We start from the raw sequence: 19,816 nt of genomic DNA, 5'->3' as shown, positions 1-19,816 counted from the left end.
TGAATTACATAAAAATGCCCACAATTTTACGCAATATCTCGTCTGTTTCTAAATGTGCTGACTCAATATATGTTAGTCAGTAGTTAAAACCATTGGCTTGGTAATCAAACTGTAAAATGAGGTTTCATCCCACCAGGAATTAAATTTTTTCTTTCAGTTTTCATGGTTATTTTACCCCAAAAAAATGATACTTTTTGATAAGTTTACTATGAATATTTGAAAAAAATTATATATATATAATTATATTGATCATGTACATATATACCAATTATTTATCATATTTATCTAGTACATTTAATTCTACTACTTTAAGAAGGAAAGAGACACCTCAATTATGTGAAATACTTCATATGGAAATAAATAAGAAAATTAACTTTTATCTTTTTATTACATATGATAAATAATCTTCATTTATTTTTTTTTTTTACCATCTTACCACATAGTCTGACAAGTTAAGAGTGTCAGCTTGTGATCTGTGGGTCACAGGTTCAATTTTTAACCAACTTACCACATAGTCCGACCAGTTAGAGTGTCAAGCATGTGATCTATGGGTCATCTTACTACATAGTCTGACCAGTTAGAGTGATAATGTGATCTGTGGGTCACAGGTTCAATTTTTAACCAACTTACCACATAGTCTGATCAGTTAGTGACAGCTTGTGATCTGTGGGTCACAGCTAGGTTCTATTCAGGCATGGGTTTCACTTTTTGTACTTATAATGAAGAACTAAATCAATTAATATTACAATAATGCTTTTTTGTGCCAAATATTTAAAATTTCAAAACTTCTATAATGGTTATAATATTTTAAATATAATCTTTTTATCCAAATCAGTAACTTTACTTGCAATGTTCAGCTCTCCTGAATACTAAAAGACACACAGCCTGCACAAGAGAAGTGATTTGACTAATTAATTTACATTACTTTAATTAAAGGGGTAGGAAAAAATAAGGGTGGGTGGTTGAAACACCTTGGAACACTGAAACACCCTTGTGAACAGTCCAGTGTTTCTAATGCTAAAATCTAGTCCCCAAATCAATCACAAAAAGAAATGTTGTATAACACATTTAAGATTTTTATAATCCTTAAGCACATAAAAAGAGGTAAAATTATTCATTCCTGGCCATTTAAAAAATAAATTTAATGGTACCTTAAAGATACATCATAAATTTTTTCTCTGCTAAAATAAACAACTTGAGGGCCCATTAAAAACACACTCTATTCAGTAATTTTGAAATACAAAAATATCTGATCAATAATTAAAACACACCTAGAGAAAAATGCATTTGTCAACTTGTAATTTATAAAGCTTAACTTTGTGAATTCGAAACCTCTTCATGAAAACCCTTTTTTATTAAATGAACATTTTAAAAATCCTTGAAGTTCTTATCTTAAGAAGTTCTCTGAGAGTCACGCACATTCTCTATTTGTACGATTTTTGTCATGGCCATATCATGAAAAGTTAATACTGCTTGAACATGTTGAAAGCAAACAAAGATTGATTTAAAAATAGGTTATGAATACTTGGTCCGATTTAAGAAAGAAAGAAGAATGATGCACATGTATGCAACAGACATTAATAGAGCTTTGGTACACAAATGACCAGTATAAATACTAAATTTATAATCTTCTTTAAACGTACTCCAACTGGAGCCTTTAGAACGCAGTACTCATGCACACTTGTTCATGTACTCAGCACTGGAGAGTTTCATGTCAAAATCCTCTTACGCCGAGTTTTAAACCTTCTGTCCATGATAAAGCAAAATACCCTGGTTATTACAGTCGGAATTAACAATTCTGACCACAGATTTTAATTAGGATAACAGGTGAAAGTGAATAATACTAAACTATAAACAGTGCAGATAGAAACATGGATCAACAAAAATGAAGTAGGTTTATGGTTAAAAAAAATTAGAATGGCGTTCCAAAAATTCACAGTATTCTTCATGTTCTTAGGATAATTGTGTCCCAATTCCTCGAAGAGAAGCAAAAATTCAATCAATAGAATGGACACCCAGAACAGATATGTTTGATCAAGTGCTCAGCCTTATTTACCTTTAGTTATCAGAAGCCATTGATCATCAAGGAACTATCTCACAATTTTGATTTTAGCCATAGCTACGTATACCACACTAAGCATGCTAATTATATACATATAAAAACAATTATTACTTTCATTAAATAATTTTTTTCAGAAGGGTTTTGAAAAGAAATATAACAAGTAATTTGTAAAAGTAGGAATACACCATGTAACTAGTGGCAGACACATGCGGAAGGTATATATTACAAGTATATCTTCAACTTAGAATGAAACAGTCATTCAGGTTGTCTGCCACTACTGATCATAATTGATACTTTAGTTTTGAATTTCTTCAATGAAGTTGAAATATTATGAAATAAAAATACTTACCAAAATGAATTTACGACAAAATTTTCTGTAAACTGGTAACACTGCGGGGACCAGTCCACCTTGTGGACAGGCAACACTATATAGATCCAACATTACAATACCCAAATATTTTTAACTCCAAAAAATGGACCCAAATTGGGATCAAGATTTGTACAAACTAACCGAAATATTTTATTGTTCCACTATTTTTATACATGCTCCTGATGTGAACCATGTTTGGGTTAAGTGTTTCCCACACAGAAACAATGACCACAAACAATGTACATTCATGAGAACAAGTAAGTATGCAACATACCTTCTGCATACTTGAGAGATCAAAACTATTTAGTGCCTTAATATGATGGATTTTCTCACACCATCCTTTATATGCAGTCAAGAACACTTCCCCCATGCATATCTTCCATAATTATATGTATATACCACTTCTATTCATAGCTTTGGCACAATAAGTTCCTGTTAATTCCTACTTCTAATTTAGAATTTTAAAAATGTTATTTAACGAAATGTCACAAAAAAGTTTGTAAATTACCAGTTATAGCATAAGATTCAAGTAAAAATTCAATTACATTGATTCATTCACGTTTAATGGCACCTTTCCTTCATTATCATGACCATGCATGGTGGTTCCAGCTTGCTTAAAAAGTTTTTGGTTGATATTCATAAAAATCTTATTAAAAGGCAACAGAATATTTAAATATGAAGTAGTTGTGGATCTCCAATGAAAGTATATACGATCTATTTGTAACTATTCCTGGAAGTCATCTGGTCTCATGACAAAAGAAGCAAACTCAATCCCTAGAGAGATTATTATGATTTGCTACATACTGTCAGACTATCCATATCATAATGATGATATATCTCTATTAGAGACAAACTCCACCATTTTACTAATGCAAAATCCCTCAAAAGGAATGAATTAACAATCATGACTTGAAAAAAGATGTATTACAAAACTCACTTCAAAAGAAGCCATATTCGACTCTTTTAATCCAATATGGATAGTAACCTAGTTTGGCGGCCAAGGTATCAATATTTCTTTTGAATACAAGCCAACATGTGACATCTATGAAAATGAGGGACGACTATTGCAACTTTTTTATTTTTATGTTCTTTTTTACAGTAAATTACCTGTACATGAAGTTTATATCAGTTTTTCAATATACCTGTAATTTTCAGATGATAAACTGAGTGTAGGAGTCTTACCTCGTGTGAATGACTGAGGGGTGCTTGAAGTCGCGAGGCTCTCCGATGACGTATTGTGTTCGGCTTTAACCATTTATCCCCATCTTCTGGTGTTCTGTCCTTGTCTCTCTGAAATACAGAAACAGTGTCACCATGACAATCGCTAACAAAATTCATGTTCTACAAACTTAATTCGATCTTCTATGAACTGCAACAGAAACATTTCAGTTAAGTGCTTAGGCTAATACAAACACTCCTGACTGAAGAGCTAATCTAAAGCTAATTTATTATAATAATAGGAAAATAACTATCAAGTACTAATAATTTTCAGATACTAAAATAAAATGTCAGTTTGATACATAATGTTACATGTTTAATTAACAAAAATTTCAAGATCATAACGTACAAAATACAATTCAAATTTGATTTCTGAAAAACACTTCAAAATTCAAATACAAACCCATTTGAATTTAATAAATAGGGCCATTTCACAAAAGAAATAATGTAATTAAATTCCAGCTCCATAGCATGCTGTAAACAAAGGTCATTCTAATGGCAGACTTACCCTAAAGAAGTCAGTGAAATCTCTATAGGAGAATGTTAAAGCCAGTTTGCGCATATCCTTATTTCGCTTGGGTCGAAAGCTGAGATTATCTGGGGTTAAAGCTCTTAAATACATATTGTTTTTCCCCAGCTCCATGACTTGTGGTATGATAGTTATTAATGTTACAATTAAATGTGCTATTTCAGCTTTTTAAATCGGTTACACTTTTATTAAATCGATTATTCTATCCTTGATACAATGTATAGAATCTTTCAGTCTTTAATTTTCAGAGTGATCACACATGAAATCCAAGAGTAGCAAAATTCTTAAGTCCAAACATCATGCACATAACTAACACTCAAATAATTAATATACATTGTATCATGAAATGTCACCAACAGCCTGGTAAGATGACTGATAAAATTCACTTTTTTGCCTGTTTTGCTAATTTGTTAAATGTTAACTTTTCTCTAGGAATCTGCAAAGAAGTATGCCACAATGTCCCAAACATTTCCTCTGTAGGTTTATACAATGGTTGCATGTATTCTGGAATTTCTCTTCTGTCTGCTTCGTTATCTTTCCAGAGCCACAACATATAATCTCTTGAAATTCATTACAAAGGAATATTCCATCATTCTTTACCCAAATCTGATTACATACACAAAGCTTGGAGAACTCCGATAATCTAATAAACATTCAAAAACATTGGTCCTCGGGCTCTTTGGACTGCTGAGGAAACTCTCGAGATGGCAGAAAAAGAAACTAAGTGAATATCACACTTAGGGAATGACAACTATAATCCACACAGACAATGATCTCAACAGAAATGCAAGGTGTGGATCTGTTCAATAATCAACAGTCATAGAGCAGCTAATCTAAAGAAACTGGCTTCTTTCATCTATCGAGCAAATGATAATCATACAGAACTCTAATAACATACAGAATTTAGCTCCTTTAAATTCTCTTCTGGTTCTTATCCTCAAAATCTTTAATTAAAGGATTGGCAGCTTCGAAATTTTCAAAATCCATACACACTGCAATAAACTTGACACAAAACTCTCATAAGATTTCACGATCTTTTTTATCTGCAGATAATTTTTTTTTCTTTTACTCCGGTGAATAATTCAGTTTTCTTTTCTTACGGAACACAGCAACCTTATTTTCTGCATTATGAACAAGACCCATTTAATGGCCATACAACTTTGACACCAGAAGAAACGGAGGTTTTCCTGTGGCAGATGAATCCGAGGGACACTGTAAATCAATAGACGTTTGTGTCGATCCAGTCCTCCTTTACTGCTGAATCTACATTAATTCACACTCGACACAAAACCTCCATCACCGACAGAGACGAAAAACAAAATACACCTACATAAATCTCTTTGGTCTCTCTTTGTCAAAAAGTCGTCACAAAATAAATTTCAATTCAATTATTTCTTTTTTCACCATTTTTCCATACATCCTGTTTAAAGATCTATTAAATCCACAAAATAAGTTGGTTAAAAGGAGGAACCAAAGCCTAAATTAGGTAGCTATGTTTCCTCAGGTAAATAAATTTAGAGTAATCATTCCGAAAAAGAAGAAATCCTCGATCAGTCTCGCTGTTTAAAGGGACATCAGATTGGGACCTTTTAGATATATATGTTTCTGATTTTGAGTTATATATCCTTCTGACAAACAGAACATTCTTAACACAGATAAATGTCCTTCTGTGTGTTCTTGGTGTCCATTTAAAGGTATTCTTCAAAAACTTCCACGTTGGAACTTAGCCATAGGCAAAATATTTTTCAAGACAAGTTCTAAAGAGTCAATATTTTCTGTTTATAATTACCAAGGAAAACTGTTGTTATAGATTCTTACACCACATCCTTTAAAAAATATTGTGAAAAATTGCATAATCTTTATGAAATCTTTATTACATATATCTTTAGTAATCAGTCATCTAAATATTGGATTGAAAACTCTAAACTCTCTATAATATTCTTAAAATACTTCAACTTGAAAGAGTTTGAGATAACAGAGGTTAAGACGAAAGTGACTGCCACTTCAACAGTGGCACTGATAAACATGATAAACAAAGACAATAATAACCAAAAAAGAGTGAAATTTTCATATATTAACTTATCAAAATAACACTTCAAAAAAGGGTACCTCTCTTCTCACTCTACTTTCCGAAATCAGAAATACAATAGCCTACACCCCCTCCCCCTTTTTTCGCCCTAGCTATCAATGAATCAATTCTATTTTGCTTCCATCTTATACAAATCTTTTCTGCAATGCTCAGCACTGCCCTCTGAAATTTGATGCAGTATACTATTAAAATTCCAGATCTGGTCCTTTTATATCTTGTAATTTTCTCGCAGTCCTTTATTCTCTTTTATTCTGTTCGTAAAGGAAAATAAGATGACACTGCTTTGCAGGTAAACATAAATTTACGAGATACCTGAATAATCAAAGATAATGCCCAGAACACCTTAGTATATTGAGATCTTTCTGACCGATTAGAATGTCTTTTCTAAGGTCCTGAATTGAGTAATGTCAAAGATTTTATCAGATTTTATGCAAACTTGATATGATCATTATGCATGCTTAATGAATTCAATATTAGCATATAGATATACGATCTCCTGATCTGAAAATTGAAAAGAAAATAATTCAGATTTTTTACAGATATAAAAAAAAATTGTTCATTCTTTATATATATAATACCGATATACTAGTATATTTTACATTATTCACAAGACTACACATTGTTGAATGCTTCATTAAATGACAATGTGAAAACTGGGTATCTTTTGCAGCTGTAGGCCAATACATATGGAAAATAAGCTTATTACGGTTCCCTAAAAAACTTCATACATTGTACTAGCTTGTATCCAAAATGAACCCAGGAAAAAAATGCCCAAGATACTGTATATATATTATTTCCTTATTAAACTTTTACAAAACCTAGAAAAATCAGCTGAAGACTACCACAAAAGTACCCTATGAAGTGATCTGATATGCTATCATCTGTTTTTAACCATCATTATGGTAATTATCTGAGTGAAGGTAAAATAAAATACAAATAAGATTATTTTATGACTGGTTCTAAAATAAAGCCAAGGTAAAAAAAACAGCAGGCACGGACAGGAGATGACAGGAGTAATTACAAACTTCAAAAGGAAACAGACTCCACCATCACCATCAACTTCAGGGAAATAAGCACAGTACTGTGTTCTGCACTCACTGCATGATACCAATGCAGGAAAAATGGACAGCACAAATGAAAGGGAAACTGCAAATTTAATATGTCACACTCATCTGGGGAAGGGAAAACTCTGAAAATTGATAAGTTAGGCGCGTTTGGTGACACCCTATTGTTTCAATCATGTCCTGATTTTGGAACCAAAACGTGATTCTGAAATCACAGCTGTGTTTCAGTGTATTAGCCTTAATGAAAATTTAAAGCCAGACAAATTGCAAGGAACTTTTCCCACTGATATGGTTTAATTCATCTCAAAATTAAAATCATCCATAACTGTTAAGTAAATTTTCTTATTGATACTGTTAAACAGTATAATCAAAAATAATATTTGCAGAAAATCATTCAGTGTATGCGGAAATTATGGCAAATCCTCTGATAAGAGAATCATATAGGCATGCAGATATAACCAAGAATTTTAACCTGAGTAGACAGGCAAAAAAATTGTAACTCAGATATGGCATATGTGACCACTTGGAAGAAACATATCATGGAGCTATTGTTAATAATTACAGAATAATAAGATTTTATCCCAAAAGACACACTTGGTATACAGAGTGACCTTTGAAATTTAACCAAAATATGATACATTTTATCTAACATTATAAAGATAATGAAGTGGGATGACCTTACCTGGGGGGTCTACTGATAACACAAATTCCCCGTGTTTCCCCCTTTTACTTTGAATACCCAGTACAAACATAGCATATGGTGCACTCTAGTATTTCATCATAACGTTATATATTGTTTCATATCATCTGTTGTCCTAATTTTTTTTCAAGAGATCCAAAGTCCAAATCTATCTAATGACTTATCCATCTGAAAGTCAATAACGGCATCTTCACTCACCTTTAAGACACGACATGAAGATACAGCAAGGGTGCCACGAGGAAAATTCATGGCAACAAATCCGGCAAATCCTTCCAACTTTCGATAATAAAAATCTTACACAAAAGAATGTCGAAGGGGGAAAAAAACTGATGAATTAGTTCCGGGCACAACTAATCATAGCTGGCCGCTGTCTCTCTCTAATGATAGGCAAGTTTCCACATATATTGGCGTTGGTAGTACAAGAAACTAAGCATAGCTGATCAATAGCAATAACACAATATCTATTCTGCCTTAACAGGAAATTAATCTTCCTGACTGTGAAACTAAATGCATGGCAAAGGGGAAAAATTCATGGTGGCAAAATTAACCCAATCTGGCCATGACTATGCAACCGAGTTCGGTATAGGAACACTCCAAATTCGACCTTCATGAGTCCACATTAACTGATCAAGACTTCAGAGAATGGCTAAAATGTTGTTGCAGAGCCGCAAGGGTCTGAGAACATGACAGGTATTACCAGGTATCGGGTCTCACCTGTGACTTCACAACAGGTGAATATCACTTTATGGGATGGACATTGGTGAGGTCAGGTAAACATCAGTCCAGACCAGGAAGTAACCCTCCTATACCCCTTCAGTTCACTGACATCAAGAAAAAAACTTATAATTAAGGTAACATGGATGTAAAGGGTACTTCCTGCAGCAATTAATCAGGTGTTTATTGCATTTACTGAGTGTCAAAATTAATCTTTCCAACAATTAATTTAGAACATAAATTCACATTTTATCAGCAGATGTGCAAAGTGCAGGGTAGTGATTCATATGAATACTCATAGGACAGACAGAATTCTATGTCACCTTGAAAATCAAAGTTATATAATCAAATTTACTAATTTTTTTTTATTTTTATTTCTTATTTTTTTTTTTAAATGAAAGTCAAATTTATGGCAAAGTATAATTAAGTTAATTTATCTTCAAATTCATATGCAGATGTTTGTCTTCAAGAATTGTAAGGGTGATTTTTTCTTTAACTTATTAGGTTTGTTAATGAAGAGCTTTCAGTGGACTAGAACAACACGTAATATTTCTGTGGACTAGAACAACACGTAATATTTCTGTGGACAGACAGTAGCAAACCTAATAATTATTTTGTTTTGTCTAAGACCAATAAAAGTTAACAAACCTACTGAGATCAATTAAAATTAAATAACTTTCTCATCTGTGCAGATCTTCTTCACTTGTCACTTTGTTGTTCTCAGAAAAGGGACGCTACTCTAAATCTAATTGCAGCATTGCCCAATTCGAAAGGACGTAATGAATTAAAAGCAAATTAAATTATCCCTGACATGGTTTTTTCTTTAAATTTGAATGACATAAATAATGTACTTTTATCTGCCACATTGCTATCAAAATTTTGCTATTCACCATCCAAAGAAATATTGAAGACAGGCATGTGACTTCAATTACCCAATGACAGACTTTCATTCTTAAGTCTGAGACAAAACAAAATTCCAAGTATCTGCAAGTTCTGCATGTAGTGAACATTCATCTACAGCTGCTCTATACATATAACAAAAAGTCAACACTGTTCTACATATAATGAACAGTCAACATGATTTCACGACAGAATGATCTTTAAAAAATAAATTGAATTCTAATTTTGGTGTTGATGGACTTGACTTTCTTGATTAATTAATACATGCCCCACTTCTAAACAGAGTAAATCAGATAATGCTGCCTGTATAAACTGAATCCTGCAAACCTATACTTAAATTAGCACACTCTAAATTTAGTGCAATCTTCCTTATTAACTGATTAGCATAACCATAAATAATGCATCTGGAGCCAAGCTTTTATATATGGAGCCAAGCTTTTATATACGTATTTGTTTTAATCAGATAATTAGCATGTACTTGACTTTGTAGATAACAAGCAGAGCTGAGCGCTAAAATATGATTACTGCTAAAATTAGTACGTTTTCAGTATTTTTGTTCACTGAAGTTTGGTTTTATCTTGAAATGATTTTAAATATAAGGCCAACAATTAAAAAAAGATTTGTTTGATGTACTCCAACGGAACCATCAAAATTGCCCCTACCCAAACATTTTCTTTCAATACTTTAATTTTTAATTTTTTCATTTTTTTTTTTTTTGGTTATAGAAAAATACAGATTGTATGACATGTTTTAAAATTTTAGGATCCATATGTTGCTGCAATATATAAACTATGTTGATGAAGTTTAGGTAAGAGTCATGGAGGAATAAATGTGTAAATCTGTGATTTTTGTAACATTTATTATTGTGTTTGATAATTCCTAAAATAAAAAAAATAAAAACCAACCTACCTACCCACCTTGAAAAATATGGGTTGGAGTACATCAAACAAAAATTTTTAATGAGGGCCTAACGATTTCTTGAGATGTTATGACAATGAACCACTTAAAGTGCTAAATTTAGTATGCATTTGTACAAACTTTTTTTTTGAATCATAATTGATCAACTTCAAAATTTATGCTTCAATTGAAGTTATATTTTGAAGTGTTTTACAACCAAAATTCCTCACATTCATATATATATATTTCAATGTCATTGACTGAAGAAATAATATGTCTCTAATAAAATTGAATCAGGTCCATTCTAGTTGCCATCATCCTACTAGAAGATAATACAATAAAGATTTATAAATCCATTTTGATTAACAAGTCATAATGATAAGTAATTTAACACATTTTATTACAGATTAACCACTGCTCCTACACATAACCCTAACACAACAAAGTTCACTGACTTAACACACTGCAACACGTGTCCATAGTTCTCGTGAGTTTTTCAGAGACAAAAACAAAATTTTTATTAGCAATCAACATATGCATTAAACTTACTTGTATGTGTGTGTGTGTGGGGGGGGGGGGGGCAATTTTTAACCAGTTACTCAGTCGGAACAGTGGTAATTAGTTGGAAAATCCATAATCGGTCAGTTGAAAAAAAAATTATGTACATTTGAATGCAATTTTCTGAAACTGAGATTAAAAAAACACTACCCGCCTTGCACTTTATAAGTTAGCTTTTCCCATATCTATTTATTAAGCTGATTTAGAGGTAATTAAGGCTCTCCTGATAAGATCAGGTGGGTAATTGGTCAGTTTGTAATAATTACTGTTTAAACATCAGGTAAATATAATGCATGTTTATACCGGTATACTGTCTACAATCAATTTAGGCTACAGAATTATACAAAGGGGGATAAGTCCATTAAAACTTGTAGCACTCCAATGTCTGTATTACTGGTATAGAAGCACTTCAACTTCCAATACAGTCAATTGGCAATTTCCATAAGTAATAAAAAAGCTCTACTAACTTGAGTATTAAATTTTTGATTTGGAGCAGATAAAGTTGTACTGGTACATTGAATTATATTCTTTCCTTGTGTATCTTTATTTAGTGGATGAATGAAGTGATTCTCATTTCGGCTTATCCACTTTGTGAAAACATGCAATTCTATCAAAACAGCAGTATCCATGTTGACTGGGACTTGATCTACACATTACATGTATACTGCTGTTGCTGAGAGTTGTTGTATATTGTTCACATATTTATCAACATTGCTCTCCCCCCACCACCCCACCCTGTTACACCCCCCCTTTCCAATAAAATCAACAGGAACACCCAAATCTTGACCAAAATCTTGAAAACTTAAAAACCATGGTATGAAAATATCCAAAGCCCCATAATCCTATTGTCTTTACCATAGGAAAGATGGGACATCAAACATTCTCAACTTTCACATGATTCACTTTGCTAAATAGTAAAATTTTAAAAACAAAATTTTCAGATATAAGTTCATATTCAGATTTTCATAAATGCTTTTTCTCCATTCAAACACTTGCAACTGTATACCTTTTTGATGAATTTGGAGACATAGTCAAACGCAACAGTGACTGGTACAACAGGGGTGAAAGGTCGGAAAGTTGTAGCGTGTATGGTGGCATATGGATCAAATACTTCACTGACCGGTGTGTAACTTCGCTGTCGTCCGTTAAAAGTCGAAAACTTGATTTTGGACTTCCAACCAATTAATTCAGCCATCACTGACTGAAAGACTTAGTGTTCACATTTAAAACCAACGTTTATTCTTCTCACCATGAAAGTTCACTAACGGTGCCTCTCCAAAAATTATGACTTCCATTAACTTTCATAATATCTGATGTCATTTGTCATTTCACAGCATGAGATTAATGACAGGATTTAGAAGACGATATAAAAAAAATGTATGACAGACATCAAAACTCAAATAAAATCAATAGAAACAAACATGCATCTTCAATTTACAAGAAATTTTTACACACTTCAAATCCTCATTGTCGAAAAGCTACAATGGATTTCATATCATTTTTCTTTCAGTAAATCTCCCATCAACGGAAACGTATGCTCCTTTGGATATATGGTAGTTCACCGTTTTTGCCTTTCGGTGAATAGATCATAATTGACATTCACATCATCAGTTTTACCTGATGCAGGTATTAAAATCCGTCCTACGGCTAAACATTATCAGCCTTTTTTAAGACTTGATATTGCCTGCTGTGTCACCAATATAAGCACTATCACACAATTCTGAAGCCATGAAAATTACTCGCTCGTATTAATGACTTTCACTGCAGTGACCCAGGGTTACAACATAGGTGATTCGTGAAATTGTGGACTTAAAAATTCTACTATGCTTTAATCCCTGGCTATACACAGACTTTACTAAATCCAATTTACAAAGCATTGGCGTACATTATTAGCACACTGATTAGCCTAATTACACTGAATTGGTCACATGGTGCTGATATTAGCGTACAACTCTGATACCCATGTTTGTTTCTTGATTTCATGGCTCTTTGACTTATGCCAAACATTTCATTTGCAAATATATCAGAATTGGAAAACCTTCAAACACACATGAGCCTCCAAAATCCAATACAAAGTTTTCATAGCTAAGTTTAAGTTGTTTGACAAAATAAAAATCTGAAAAAGGGTCGTCATTGAAATGTTTGTGTCTGGTGTAATGGAGTGTAGCCAAGTAAACAAAGCCCTCGTAAAGGTTCTTCAACAGCCCAACATTTATGTTTAAAAGACAAAAAACCCTGATAGATGGCAACATAATATAGCCAACCACTTTTCTGATGGACATAATTGTCTAACTTCCACAGCCGCTAGGCCAAAGACCACCAAGAATAAATAAACTTGCAACATTCACGATATGTATCCTGAATATTCTGTACATTTTCATTTCTGACAATGACTTTACTAATGCGAAAACATGAAAGTACCATATATATATATATATATATATATATATATATATATATATATATATATATATATATATATATATATATATATATATAGACACTAACTAAATGAGTGTGGTGTCCACAAATGAATTTTGCTTTCAGAAGGAACATCATCTGAACAGCCTTCCCCCTCCCAACCACCCCCACAACCCCTCTCCACAATCACATCCACCACCACCCACTTACACTTCCATAAAAAAGTCTCAAAATCAGATACCCAGTTGAGTATATAATGGGATTGAATGGCTATGAAGACATATTGTATATCATTTATAAGGACATACGAGACACCCTTCATTCTTCTTTGTAAAACAAACTGAAAGAAAAGAACCTTGAAGATATCAATTGACTGGGATTTAAAATGGCTTTAGGGGGGTTGTGTAATATATTCAAATTCTCCTGTTCCCATGTTTTGTGTAAAGATACTAAGAAAAATTATCATTTACACCTGTCAAATTTTGATTTGTATTGAACATATCTGCTGTATATATTGGTTCACTTGTATCATAGTGCTAAACCCTTCCGTATAGAATTTCCTTTCAGTTCACCAATATATGAGGATTTTTTGTGCATTTATCCTTCTACATTGTAATGTTTATGTATATAAAAATTACAGGGGTACTTAGTGTCTGTCTAGAAAGCAAAAAATCAAAAACTTGATATTTGTTACAGTAATCCTATTACAGTGTACCTTTCCAACAGGGATATTTAAAAAAAAAAAAATCTTTCTACACAACCTTTATTACTCGATATGTATGTCTTTGCATGTGAGCAATTTCTAAATGGATACTGAATAGATTAATGAATCACAAATAATAAACAAGTCTATACAAAATTAACCTTTTCTTTTTCATCACAATGTTTTATGAATATTAGACATTTAAGAAGCAAAATTAATGTATCCAATTAAAATATATATAGTTTGAGTGTTTAATTGCAAGTAGAATTAATAAAAAGTAAGGTAAAAATTGTTTATGAATATTTAAACTTATAAAAAATCCCCAAAGAAATAAACACTTCAATTAGTGGTAACAGTTTTCTGTGACTGCTTCGTAACTAAAAACATTACAGATCCACAGCGAAGTATACCTATAAAATTAACGAAAATGCATTCCCTACAAAAAACAATTCCATATAGCATTTCACTTCCTCACAATAGGGACAAATGTTGTTTTTAAAATCTGAATTTAAAACCTGACGTCCATAATTTATTATATGTTAATCTGATTATCTAGGTTATCCATATGATAATAGATATTATTAAATGATCAGGAATTTTGATGTTCTCTGTCTGATTGGTCCAGACTATCTTTCCTAAGGTGTATCTCGGAGTGAGTTGCACCTTAAAATGAAGTTCCGGGAGGTTTATTCGAAATTTCATTTGTAACCAACCACAGATTTGCTAACATTTTTAGCGACTACCAGTAAATATTTAACAAATAACGCATTTTAAAGCATGTAAAGCAAATTAAATTAAAAATGGCAGATACCAGTATTAAAGAGACTAAACTCATTTATTAGTAATGGTAGAGTATTTATTGCTTTATAATATTGTTTTTCACTTTGTTGTCAAAGTTCTGAAATGTAATTATATTACAAAACATATCACTTCATATCATGAGTGTTTATTTTTGTTGATGACAAGAACTATAAAGTGAAAAATGTTTTAGAATTCCTTATTATTTAATAAAATGGTTACTGACTTTTGAATTAAGTCTACTTGTAACTATATGGACATGGTCAGGTACTGGTTGACCGAGGCTGAAGGCTGATGTCAACCAATACCTGACCAATTCCATATAGTCACAAGATAGACCTTTTCAAAAGTCAATAATTGTAAAAAGATTTCCTTAACCAACTCCAGGGTCAAAGGTCAAAGCCTAGGTCAACTCCAATTGTGTTATCCAAAAATATCACCAAAAAACCTCATTTAGATTTACCTATGTGTGATTTAAGAAGAGGTATATTAGAACAGGTCATTCAGATAGAAACATTTTTTATTTACTAATGTCAAAGTTATAGACCAAGGCCAGCCCCTGATGGTGCATTAAACTGCTTCATCCTAAGTTCCCTCAGATTTTACTTTAAATAGATCACCCATAAAAGGGATAACCTAAGCTGTTAAAAACAAAATTACAGAAGCAAACAAATAGATAAACATCATCAATATTATAACCAGATTTTGCCAGCTAGATTTCATCCTTTAAGTGAAAAATTCCTAAAATGTGGTTTTGTCTCACCTGGTGCCAGTTACATAAAAAGTGAAAACTTTTCAGTCAGGTACCTCTTACATAACAATGCATTGTGAAGGTGAAAATTTTCTTTTTAATATGAAACTATGAGTACATTGAATACTTAGTAAATACTGATTCAAATCAGTCCAATCATCTTTCAGATTTATACGGTTTGTTTTTTCCCTGCTCTGGCTGTCATGATTTTAATTAAATCGAAAACAATATTCCCTGCAAAGTATCTTTTAAAAACATTATACAATTATTGCTGTTTTTGAGGTCAATATGATGATTTAGCCACCTGAGGAGTACACATTCACTAAGCCTGAAGCACTATCTATTAACAGCAATAAACTTATCAATTATTACATGTAATTATAAAAGCAATGTATGACAATCAAGGATGTGACTAAACATTCATAAACATCATAGACTATAATTCTTTCATGTGTCCCCTGCAAAGCGAAGTGACACTTAGGGATCACTTTGCCTGGTGTCTTGTCTGTCTGTCCATCTGTCACACCTCATATCTCGAGAACTGTTAGAGATAAGGATTTTATATTTTGCTCATTTATTACTTAGAACAATGGCTTTTGCAAAATTACAAGAGTTTCTGACTCATGACCTTGACTTTTGACCTAATTTTTCAAAATTCTACTGCTGATTTACACCATATTCTTTAACCTTAGAGAGATAAGTCTGTACTATTTGCCATGTGTATTGTGCTCATCATAAGACAGTTAAGAAAAATAATTCCAGGGTAACAGTCAACTTGACCTTGACCTTTGACCTACTTTTTCAACTCTGAACCATTATCTTTGGTTTTTCAAATTTTGAGATTTAGGGCTTTGATAACTAGCAAATATATATTACATATTTAAGACCCCACTATGTTACTTTCAAACTTTATATATTATACATTTATCATACAAATTAAAATTTAAATTCACTCTGTTAGTTTTATGAAAATAAATCTGCTATTTGTATGCTACTTTGGTTCATAGTTCAAGCAAAGTTGTGGACTTACAGCAAAGACAAATTCTTTCATGATACAAAAGTGAGGGATAATTGAATTAAAATTTAAACACGTATGAACAAATGATTATTTGTGATAATTTCAATTTAAATAAATTATTCCTTTAGCTTAGGTTGACAAATGATATTTCTATATAATTGTCACATTTTATAATGAATACTATTCAATCAGTATTTCTATAAATCTTAGGATATTTTTTTTTCTTTGCATGAACTTTAATGGTAGTTTGCCAATAAAAAAAATTGACCACACTTTAGCTTTATGTCTTTAATAATGCTATAGCAGCTGGCACATGCATTCCTTGGAAAACTCTAGTTTTAACAAGGACAAAGCAGAGTATCCCCTCGCAACAGAACACATCATTCCCAATATGAATTACTGCTTGCATAATGGAAATGCACTAACCCACCCAACACTCACAAGGGCGTTACTATATTCCCTCCAACTCCATTGCAAGGGGATAATAATATCATAATGAAATCAAACATTTATCAACTTTGTCAACTTTTTCCCCAATGTAATTTTTATACAGCAACTTCAAATATCTATTCACTGACAAATGACACTTACACAAAATTCAACTTTTACAAAGATCAAGTAATGTTTATAATTAATTTGAATGTATAAATGAGTAATAATTACAAAGATCAACAACAGAGTTCTTCACAGTTTCTAATCTTTACTTAATCAAAAAATAAATTTCCAGGATCCCAATTAAAGCTTCATGTGAAACTTTAAAACATATGAAAAATATGCATACCTGTTGAGATGAACTCCTTCGATACCTGCGAATTAATCTCGACATTTCTGTACATCCCCCAAAGCATTCATTCACATTCTTACTCAAAAATACACACAATGAATTCAGATTTGACTAGCTGCCGTTCTCAAAAATTTCTACCGTGTTATGAGGCTGCATGTCCATGAATATATATTCACTACATTAGCGGAAGTTATTCCCATCAATAGCACTTCGATTGCTAAAAAAATCAAGTGCTGCGTCTCCCAATTTACAAAGGTATACAGTTTCCACTCATACAGATCTACATGGAATTTAAATTTCACAATATACACTCAAGGTGTCAATTAATTTTTTCTTCCAATTAGAATTCATTATTTATCTCATTTCAGCACATCCATGAAAATGGTTCTTCATCTAAGGTGGTTTTTGATCTCTCTCTCTGTTTGTTTGTTTTTTTTTTTTTTTTTTTTTTTGTTTTTTTTTTTTTTTTTTGTTGGAGGTTTTAGTTTTAAGAGTTCCTATGCAGACTGGTCAGCTAGTGGTCAAATGAGACCCAGTTTGAAATAGAGATTAGACCAGCAACCAGCTTTTCACAATATTTTTGAAATTTTGGATCTTATCAAGAACAAACAAGGAGGTCCAAACATAAGGTAAGTTTAACCTGATTATAAGCAGTATCTCAAATTGCATCATCAAAACTGTTTTTACACCAGGCCATTTAATCCATGAATTACCCCCTTTAAAAAAAAAAAAAGTCATATTCTATGAGAAAAACCAACAGCATCTCCTGCACATTTCTGAAGACAGCTAATGTCAATGGTTAAATTAATTCAACAGAAAAATCAATTAAATTCTTACAGTAAACATTACACCTTGTGAGAATCGATATTAAAAAAACAAATTAGCAACCAGGACGATCGGCTCAAAAGATTTAACTGATTTTGGTTTTAAAACCCCATCATTTTTAAACTGAAACGAATGAAGGAAATAAGTAAAGTATTGTTAAGGAACTTTTGAATTATGCAATGATAATATACATGTTTGATTTAGACCTTTTAGATGGTGGCGATAGAGTTTTCAGTATAAAAGATTTTTATCTGTTATTTTTTCCTCTCTAGGCCCTTCCAAATTTCTAGCATGAACAACTATCCTCTGAACATAGTTTAAAAATAATTTCAACAAACATTTAAAATTTCTAAAGATAAGATTTTTTTGGGGGGGGGGGGGGGTTTACAAAATACATGAAACTTGATTACACTCAGCAAAATCCCTTCTTTTCTGTATTTTCCTCATCAAATTTCACCATTTTGTAACAATAACTATGACAGTTTGATCATTGATCACCCGCCACCTCACCTCTTTACAATAAAAATATTTTGAACAAAATCATCATGATCATAATTATTTATCTACAAATCCATTCCACAAATCTCATTCACAAATTCATTTTACACTTCCCTTCCTATGATCATGATAATGTACTGGTAGCATTAAAAAAATACTGTTATACTTTAGACATACCAAATACGCAGACGTGACAATGCGCTCAGTCTGAAGAGAACCCTGTCGTCTTCGGACCCTGGCCGATCTGGCCCGCTGCAAGATGGCCGCCTTATTGGGATTATATGCCATACTGTCTAGTTGTGTCGATAAATCATGAATGAAATAATTCTCGGATTCTACATCCAAATTTCACGCAAATGTTTACCACACCTCCACAGTTTGTGTACAAATACCATGATTACTGGTCAAGATCCTGAACAGTTACATTCACATCTTAACAATAACGTCAACGAGACTATTTCTGTTATTTCCTGATTCAAGGGCAATTCATATACTCCTTAATTGAAGCCCTGTGTATTTATAACTAAATGTAACATATTTAACTCTTATGTAACATTGAGACAAAGTAACAAGATGTACTATTATCTCTTAAAAGTGCAGCTAGGATGTTCATATATACCAGAGTACAAAGATTTTTCTTACTGATCAGCTGATTCAGGGGGGGGGGGGGGGGGATGAGCAGAGCCTGAGTGTCACATGTAAGAGTCATAGTGGCAGTCAGTCATGCTTCTCGGACAGTTAGAATATGAGGGTACTGTATAATTTTTAACTCCTTCGGCTTCAGTATTACTGGCCTAAAAATTATCAAATTACCAGAGAAAGACCAATTCAAACTGTAAAAGGAAAAATTTTAACAATCCCTGAAACAACTTTCACACACACTTAATATGCACTCTACATCATTCAATACTTGGAAA

At 32.3% G+C, this 19,816-nt stretch overlaps 1 protein-coding gene across 3 annotated transcripts in view; it reads right to left on the bottom strand.

Moving 5' to 3' along the window:
• LOC133202716 (regulator of G-protein signaling 12-like) overlaps positions 1–19,816 on the bottom strand; it is a 281,826-nt gene that overhangs the window by 255,611 nt on the left and 6,399 nt on the right. For all 3 annotated transcript variants that reach the window (XR_009723285.1, XM_061338575.1, XM_061338577.1), the window contains exon 2: positions 3,615–3,722. Coding sequence is in view for 2 of the 3 variants with exons in the window: in XM_061338575.1 (XP_061194559.1) it covers positions 3,615–3,722 (108 nt within the window). In the remaining variant the exon portion in view is untranslated. The remainder of the gene's footprint in view (positions 1–3,614; positions 3,723–19,816) is intronic.

The sequence above is a fragment of the Saccostrea echinata genome, unplaced genomic scaffold, assembly GCF_033153115.1.
Source record: "Saccostrea echinata isolate AGI-Se365-2 ecotype Australia unplaced genomic scaffold, CSIRO_AGI_Sech_v1 ptg000047l, whole genome shotgun sequence".
NCBI lineage: Eukaryota > Metazoa > Mollusca > Bivalvia > Ostreida > Ostreidae > Saccostrea > Saccostrea echinata.
Note: the sequence above shows the minus strand (reverse complement) of the source record. Positions and strands in the feature narration are given on the sequence as shown.